General features: G+C 28.8%; 1 protein-coding gene across 2 annotated transcripts in view; it reads right to left on the bottom strand.

Annotated features, from left to right (window-relative positions):
- LOC106460103 (multidrug resistance-associated protein 5-like) overlaps positions 1-8,974 on the bottom strand; it is a 76,827-nt gene that overhangs the window by 61,177 nt on the left and 6,676 nt on the right. For both annotated transcript variants that reach the window (XM_022386740.1, XM_022386741.1), the window contains exons 6-11: positions 8,598-8,825; positions 5,726-5,899; positions 2,560-2,622; positions 2,083-2,167; positions 1,758-1,906; positions 662-769 (exon numbers count right to left, since the gene is read on the bottom strand). In XM_022386740.1, the coding sequence (XP_022242448.1) occupies positions 662-769; positions 1,758-1,906; positions 2,083-2,167; positions 2,560-2,622; positions 5,726-5,899; positions 8,598-8,825 (807 nt within the window). The remainder of the gene's footprint in view (positions 1-661; positions 770-1,757; positions 1,907-2,082; positions 2,168-2,559; positions 2,623-5,725; positions 5,900-8,597; positions 8,826-8,974) is intronic.

Raw genomic sequence — 8,974 nt, 5'->3', positions numbered from 1 at the left:
ACTTAAAATAAATTAAAAAATTAAAGTTAGTAGTAGTATACGTAGTACTATACTATACATACATATATATATATATATATATATATATATATATACACACACACACACACACACACACACACATCAAAAAGTGCAGATACAAAACAATAAGCTCTCTCATTATTGCAAGTACAAAAACCTGAAATATCTTATTCTATATGATGTTTACTCAAAAAGTAAATATAACAAATATGATGTGTACATAGCTAGCTTCTCATTCTTGTATTGCTCATTGCCACTCACCACAAACTAAATAACAAACCTACATCAAAGATTTTTGATAATTAAAATTCTGGAGTTAGCAACAGAAGAGAGTCATTAGGATACAATCTATAGAAATGTATGCTTCACTAAATTCCCCACAAAACTGATAAGTTAAGAAGCTTACAGTTATTCTCAGGCTATAGCAATTTTTGTTCAAAACTATTTAGCAGCATACAAAGATTTACAATTACAGTCTGAGTTTTTAAATCTGAAATTAATGTATGAACATGAAGCCATAATAAAGCAAGAAAGAACTGAGAAGGAATAATAACTTTCTCACAAGTGTACAATTACTTCCATGAAAAGTGTTGGTACATTCACTACATAGAAAAATTATGATAAAAAGGATGAACCTCACCTGTAGTCTTTTTATTGCAACTTTACCATTGACAATATCTTTGATACACATAGGTAGTGTTTTTATTCCATGACTGGCAATATAATTTGCCATGACAATGGTGAAAGCCTGAAAAATATTAAGAGTTTTTATCCTTAAATAACTGTAAAAATACAGAAAATTTTTTCATTAAAATTTTAAAAAATTACCTCAAAATTTGATTAAACCAATGACAACTTGTACAACAGCATTTCTACAAGCCAATTTTCACTAAAAACAGAATAATGCTTAAAATACAGCTTTTTTCTGTTTAATAGACTGGGACACTGACTGAAAAACAAACTGTTTCAATTTCATAATTTTTTGATTTTGTAATCAATAGAATTTTTCTTCCCTAAACCAAGTCACTTAAAATAAATATCTATATATTCCAAATTCTGAAGAATCTTGTGAAACTACAGAAATTAGGCCTTCTTACTTTTTAATCACGACTGAAATGTACAAAATCAAGCCTTTTTTCTGTGCTGATTTATGATTTGTTTTTGCACTAGATAAATGATAATTTTTAATCATAAACAAAAATATGATTGAAATAAACATTATGTAATAACCAGGAAGCTTATTACTAATGGAGTAATGTCATCTAAGTGCACCATTATGAATAAAATATAGTAATTTTTCTGTAAAAAATTGTTTATACTTAATGCAAACATCTGCCAAACAATAAGCTCTTATTCAAACAATGTTTCAACTAAAATAGTTAGCTTTAATTATTTATTAAGACAGAAAAAAACTAAAACCAATTACAATATTCAGATAAGTGTAAAACAAAATTCTATCTATTATACTATAAACTGCCTGTCACAATTTCACAAAATTGATTAAAATTCAAGAAATTTCCAAGTATTTTTGACAAAGATCTGACAACTTTAGTTATTAATTTTCTTGATGAAAATTGCAAAAAATGAATTCTTTAAAGAATTAGAAAAACTGGAAATACTTGTTAAATTAATGAAAACCAATAGAAATAGAATTAAACAATAAAATGAAAATAACAAGATTATATAATCAACTTAACAGAAGCTGTAATCCAACTAATATGATACAAACTACCCACCTCAGCTGCAGAAAGACTATGTGCTGTCATAGTGTATGCTAATATTGTAAATATATTTGCTAAAACTGGTGTTAAAACAGATACTGATGTGCTGAAGACTTGTAAATAATGGCCTTTTTCCAACAAATTTCGCTCTTGATCTCGCAAATCTGAATGTAAAAAAATTCCACTTAGAGTTCTCAACAAAAATCTAAAAGAAAATCATTAAAATATGTACAGTGAAAAGTAACTTTCTTTTTGCAATAAAATTCTTTAACTTAGTAATCATTAAACATAAACAGACAAATCACTCATCGGCAACATTTATCAAATAATTTAAACTTGCCTGAAACAGACTCTGAAAATGGGTGCTCCCAAGCATACAGTTTTATAAGTTTCACGTATGTCAAAAGATCAGCAACCAAAGATACCTATATATGCAGAATCACTGTCTAAATATTACATGAAAATATTTCAAAGCATTCAAATCATTCATAAAAAAAACTTATGCCACGATCAGAAAATATTTCGTAAGGTACGAGAACTTTCATAAAATTGTTAGTACTTCTTTTCTAAAAAAAATTCACAAAAGATAAAAAAACAAATGCAAAGAATTAATCTTGGAAAAAATTTTTAAATCAGTTTGCCTAGTGTAATTTTCCTTGAAAATCTTGTAAATTACCTTTAAAGTAAAATAATATTTAAACACTGTATGTGTATTTTATATAAAGTTTATTAAAAAAGAAAAACTGATTCCATAACCAGTAAATACATGTATGGAGATTTTCATTTTTATTATACTTCAGAAATAAGTTGAACCTACTCTTTCATCAGTGGCTTTAATGGCTTTTTTTCTGAAAGCCAATGACAAGCGTGAAACTCCAACCTAAATCAGAAAAACAATGCACTTTCATAAATATGCTTACCAAAACAACATTAAAACTATTCAATTTGGAAAAAAAGGATCCTATCATACACAAATATCATGGTGTATTATTAATAATTCACAATAAAAACAAATACTAACAAGTACAATATTAAATATAAAGTAAAATAAAAAAAAAGTTGAGAATATATTAACAAAAAACTGTCTGACAATAAAATTTTGTTGATCTACAAGATTAAGTTTCTGTTACAGGTCTGAATATAACTTTAAGTATTTTCAGTAACAAAAATATTTATCATAAACATTAATTATTGTACAAGCTCTTTATCATTCATGGTAAAACCTTCAAAAAGATTTCCCAGGGCTCTTAAATTGGAAGTTTTTTATTGCATTGTCTTAAACTACACAAATAACAGTTAATTTTTTCTACAGTTTAAATGTCTAATGATGCTGCAACTTCTTTTTAATAGTTTGCAGTTTCATCTGCCAATAAAGAAAATGAGAAATAAAGATGTTTCAATAACATTAACCCTTAAATTTCATTCAATGTATGAATTACTCTCTCGGTTAGCTTTAATGTGACAGCAATATTTATGCTATTTTCAATAAAAATAAGCATCTATACATATAATAGCCAGATCTCGCTCTGGATCTCCTGAGTGGTTAATTATAGAAAAAAAAAACATTTACATATGAAAGTGCAGGAAAATTATTCATGTTTTACAATTCCTAAAATTTCCTATTGATATTAACATCAAACTGTCAGTCTTTGTATGTGTTAAACAGTCAATCTGAGAAAAAAACTTGTTAACAGCAAAAAGATTTCCTTTTGTGAGAATTTCAGAAAAAATTGAAGGTAATAGCAAGAACAGAAAAAATGCACAAAGAGAGGAATGTGTTTGAGTATACTTTTTGTTGTGTTTTTATTTATATATATACATTTATACACACACACATACAATAGATATACTTGGTTGTTTCATGGTAGTATTATATATATACACATCCACGATTTTATTGTACCATGTGAAATAAATTAATTTGAAATGAATATCTTGCTTTTAACACTTCTTATAGAAATGATAACTGTCAAAAAAGCACTCACGTCAGTAGCAGTCTTTTCTTGTGCTCAGTAAAATGACAAGGTACGGTGTCATCCAGCAGAAAATATCCCCATAGCTACATAGTGAGCTTGAGTGCTCTTTTGTGGTAGATGCACACATTGCATAAACCCAAACAATTTTGCCAACAATACCTTGCAATCAGACTTCTTTGCTTAAAAACAAATGCAATGCAATTTTCCTTATTGAAATAACACATGGAATGACAAAAGACAGTTGTAAATGGCCCACTAGACAATCATATTGTGTATACACTATAACCCAAAGCATTGAGTTGACTGCACATTTTTATTTATTTATCACTACTGTTAGGAAACTAACCATTGAATGTTTCAATAGTCATCTGTTAGTATTTGTATAAAAAAAAATCATGGAAGTGCCATGAAATTCTGTTAGTACATCACAATCATGATAGTGATTAGGCATAGCAGATCAGTTAGATGGGTGCAAAACAGCAAAATATGTTAAGCTTGTAACTAATATACTATTATTATGAATGCATACAATATGTCTTCTTTTTGGCAAAATATGTTAAGCTTGTAACTAATATACTATTATTATGAATGCATACAATATGTCTTCTTTTTGGCATAGTATTATTACACTATTAACAAATTTATAAAGCAAGATTAGTGACATTTTATTTGTTGAGGCAATACTATAGCCACCTGAAGAGATGCAAGTCCACATTTGTAACAGGCACTACATAAGTACCAAAAGGGCTGTGCTGCTTGTTGAAAAGTGTATAGAAAACAAAATGGAAGCCAAAATTTAAATAATACATAGCTAAATAAGAGCAATGGAAAATACAGGAAAGGCATATAAAGACTTTATTATATTTATTATATAAAAACTTGCCAGCAAAAAAAGATGATTGCTTAAAGACTCTTTAAATAATATTCAGTCATAAAAAAGAAAGATTAACAAGTACCTATAATTGTTAATTAAAATTGTATCAACATTTTCATACTGTACTTGTTAATGTTAAGAAATCAATTTGAAAAGAATTGTTTCATACATGTAAGAACAAAATTATTTCAGTACATTAGCTATTCCTTAAACGTTTACTGCAGCACTGTTATACAACAGAGGTAATGTAAACGTTTGTTTATATGTGCTCCTGAAGAATAAAAAATTAATTTAGTCAATGCTTACACCTCACACTGATCCAGTTCGAAGCTCTATATAGACATCTGTGTATAAATATGAACACAGCACTTCACAAAATGTGGCCTTGATCCACACGTTTAAGCATACAAGATAAAAAAATACGATACACGGACAGATGTACTTGGTAACAAGTATTACTCATACTTGGTGACAAATATGGTATTAATCCATTCACTGTGGCTGGTACATATATGGCATCCAAATTTTTTTCTGTTCATTGCAGCTGGTACACATATGGATTTTTGCTTTTAAAATTCTACATGATGTGTTGCATCCATCAACATTCTGCTATATGCTGCTATATAGTAAGTTAATTATTTCCACCTTCTGTGCATCAGTTCCCTCAAGATGTCAGAGAGGCCTGTACAACATCTCACTGTCACGGCAGCAAGTACTGTCGAAGTTGGGGAAAATCCAGATTATTTTATGGATTTACTAGGTAGTATTGATTCTGATGAGTTGATGCTGTGAACACAATAAATATTTAGAGGCCATATACGTACCAGACATAGTGAATGGGTTAATCATAAAGAGGTATCTGACAGCAAATACAATTAGAAAAAACTACAGGAGAACAAATATTACTTAGACAGGAATTAATGATAACGAACAATATTCATACTTAAGTACTTACCAAATATAACAGTGTTACTCACACTTAAGATCATGTCAATCTCTAGAATATTATCCTTTCAGAAGTTAAGTAAGTATTACACCAACTATAATAAGGAAGTCAATATGCAGTAGTGATATCTCCTACAAATCATAGTTAAAAATATCCTCCTAACAACATTAAATGTTATGAAGCTTACCTGAAGACTATACGTAAATATAAAGACTGCCACACTAATAAGAGCATATGGTCCTATCAGACACCATATGTAGATAACAGATCCTATAACTACAAGAGGGCCTCCAATGACTAGTGGAACTTGGTTGACCATTGAAAAGACTTTCTGGGTGTCATTTGCAAAGTAGTTTATTAACTGCAAGAAATGGATGGTGCACAATTACAAAATTAGCAAATATGAGTATAAACTTCAAATTCAATTGAAGTACATCATTAAACAGCTTGGCCAAGATAAAAATTCACTGATATGAGATGAAGCATGAAACTACTTCTACTTTACTAATTTACAACAGTACTTTAGAAGTGGTAGAATGTAGAAAACTGAAGATTAGATTATTATAAAAACAATTCTTCACCCTTAATGCCCTCCGCTGTCTTTATTTAGACAGCCTTAATTGTTACCTATTCATAAAGTTTGAATCTTAATGTTGGGAAATTTCAATAAAAAATACAAGAAAATTACTAAAATCAACATTATAATAAGAGCTTCTGTAAAATAAGAGGCAGAAGAAGAGATATTATAGGGTGAAGAATGTTGAATCTCAGCTATTATTCTGAATAGTCAGTTGTCAGTAAATATATATATAGGAAAAAAATATATATCAAAATCTGAGAGACAATGGATATCACAGTATCTGATTTATCCTTTCTGCTTCAGCATGGCTACGGCTAATCATTTCAGAAAGTGATTCCCAATTCTCATAGACGTGGCCAATAGCAAGCAGAACAAATTTAAACAAAATACAGGATGCTGGAATGGGTACAAAGACTGTGCTGACACCCAAATCCAATAGGAGATGTAATGATATTCAACATATAACCACATATGTACTAAAACAGTAAGGAATAATTACTTCATAAAATAATCATTTATCCTGTGGGAACAAAAGTCAGTGCTCAAAGAGAAAATATTCACAACATTCAGGCAGGCCTAGCATTTTTATGTGAATCCTCTTGCCATGTAACAGCACCATACCTACTAACCTTCCAAATTTGAATGGTGTTTCATTGAGTGGCAAAGTCATAAGCTCTGAATTTTTATTTTTTTAATTTAATATAGTGCAGTCAGTACATTCTGGTGCATTTCAGTTAGCAAACAATAGATATTACCAAATCATGCTTTTCCATAATCAATAGTGTCAAATCTTCAGAACATCTCCTCATATAACAGAGGTTTATGTTTAATTATAGATCTGTGATAACTAAGGAAATGCCTGAACCCTTTGTTAACCTTAACTTGTTGCATTTTGTAGTTCCAGTTTACAACTTAAACAGAAACACAGAGCTTTTGGTTTTTGCAAACATAATAACTCTTTTAAAAAATAATGTTGGAAAAAAATATGGAAATTGAATAATCAAATTTTAAACTTCATTTAATAATTAGGATTCAGAAAGAAAGGAGAAAAGTCAAAGTGTTTCCATCAAAACCCCAAATAGTTTACAAGTGGGCAATACAGGCCTTTAAATATAATTTTCAGAAGTTTCAGTACATTCTCAAAAGATCTTGAAATTGTGGTAAGTAGGTACAGCATGCTGAAATCAAATCTTGAAATAATGGCTAAGTTCAGACAATCTTTCCCTTACATAAATTCTATATCACACTTATTTCATGGAAACTTGATAACCGTAAATGCTTTTAAGAAATAGAACTTAAAATAAAAACTTGATCTTGAACACAATCTAAAAAATTATTTAATTCTAGAAACTAGTGAGTGTATTTTGATACTCATAAGCCAATCTTTCAGAACAAATGATTATTGTTTTAACAAATGAACAAGTCACTCAACATTTTTTAATTACAATTACCTCAATTTCATACATTTTTTTTATGAAATAAAATCTCTATGCACAGAAGATATGTGATACTCACCAATTCTTAACTTCAATCTAGTATTAAGCATGAAATAAATAAAAATATCAAAAGTGGTTTGTTGTTTACAACCTTCACCTAAATCTTAACATTTTGATATTAATGGAAAAATAGATATATTCATCTGAAAAAAAGTACATTCTAGATGCTTCAAGTAATACATATTAAAAATAGTTCTTTTAAAACTAACAAACTATTTTAGACAAGAAATGGTTGCATAATGCATTAGACAACCTTCTTTCCCATATATATACATATATATGTACATTTATGTACACTATGTATATTACAGACTCCAAAAACTGTAAATATATTCTTTGTTCTGTGTGTATGAACAGCTCACACTCAAAATATACAGGAATGAATTTTTAAAAAAATCTTTATGTTAAAGTTATTTACCTTAGAGTAAGATCATTATAAATTTTACACCTAGATCACTCAAGCTTTATTAAAAAAAATCCCAGAATGATTTTTCTGTATGCAAAGTATTAACTTTAAACATTACAAATCATGATTTCAAATTGTGCTACATATTTAATGTATTTTGAAAAATCATGGTCATATGTTTCTGAACTATTGTCACATTATACTTATAAAGCTGGAATATCAAATTTTTGTGTGCACTTTAAAAAAACTTATTTAGACCTTAAAATCAAGTGAATAATTGGAGAGTTTTGAAACAAACAAAATAATGAGTACACATTTTTTACAAACATGTTTTTATGTATCAATTTCTGTCTTTAGAAAAACAAACCTTAATTTTCCAATTAACTTTTACACCAAAAAGATTAAATATATAAATATTTTATTTTCTCTTTTAAAATAGTGTGACATCAATGTCTAGTTTTTGCACATCTTTCACAACCTTGCTAACTACCAATCTCAAGTTGATGAATAAGCAAAGCTTGCTAACAATAAACTTTTAAGTTTGTGATAGGAATGTCACTGTTTAAAAATTCCTTACCTCTCCAGCTGACTTGCATGCTACAACTCTTAATCTCATTACTTTACGATACAGCAGAGTCATGACTCCAGCAGAGGCACGAAGTGCAGTCCGAGTATTGATAGCCCACAACAATGTTAGAAAATAGATTCTGAAGAACTCTGTTAGGAACAGCCCGACCACCCATTTAATCTTTTCTTCATAGAAATGTGACCCAATACTCTCCAAAAGATTCCGTAGAAATATTGTCTAAAGAATGAATCAAAATTAAAGCTTTCAGCACATGATCTGAGATTGAGAATATCATTTCAAAAATTTCTTAACTTCAATATAAACTTTTTCTATAAATTTTTTAAACAATTACTTTATAGTGTGTGTGTGTGTGTGTGTGTGTGTGT

Source organism: Limulus polyphemus, unplaced genomic scaffold (assembly GCF_000517525.1).
Source record: "Limulus polyphemus unplaced genomic scaffold, Limulus_polyphemus-2.1.2 Scaffold709, whole genome shotgun sequence".
Taxonomy (NCBI): Eukaryota; Metazoa; Arthropoda; class Merostomata; order Xiphosura; family Limulidae; genus Limulus; species Limulus polyphemus.
Note: the sequence above shows the minus strand (reverse complement) of the source record. Positions and strands in the feature narration are given on the sequence as shown.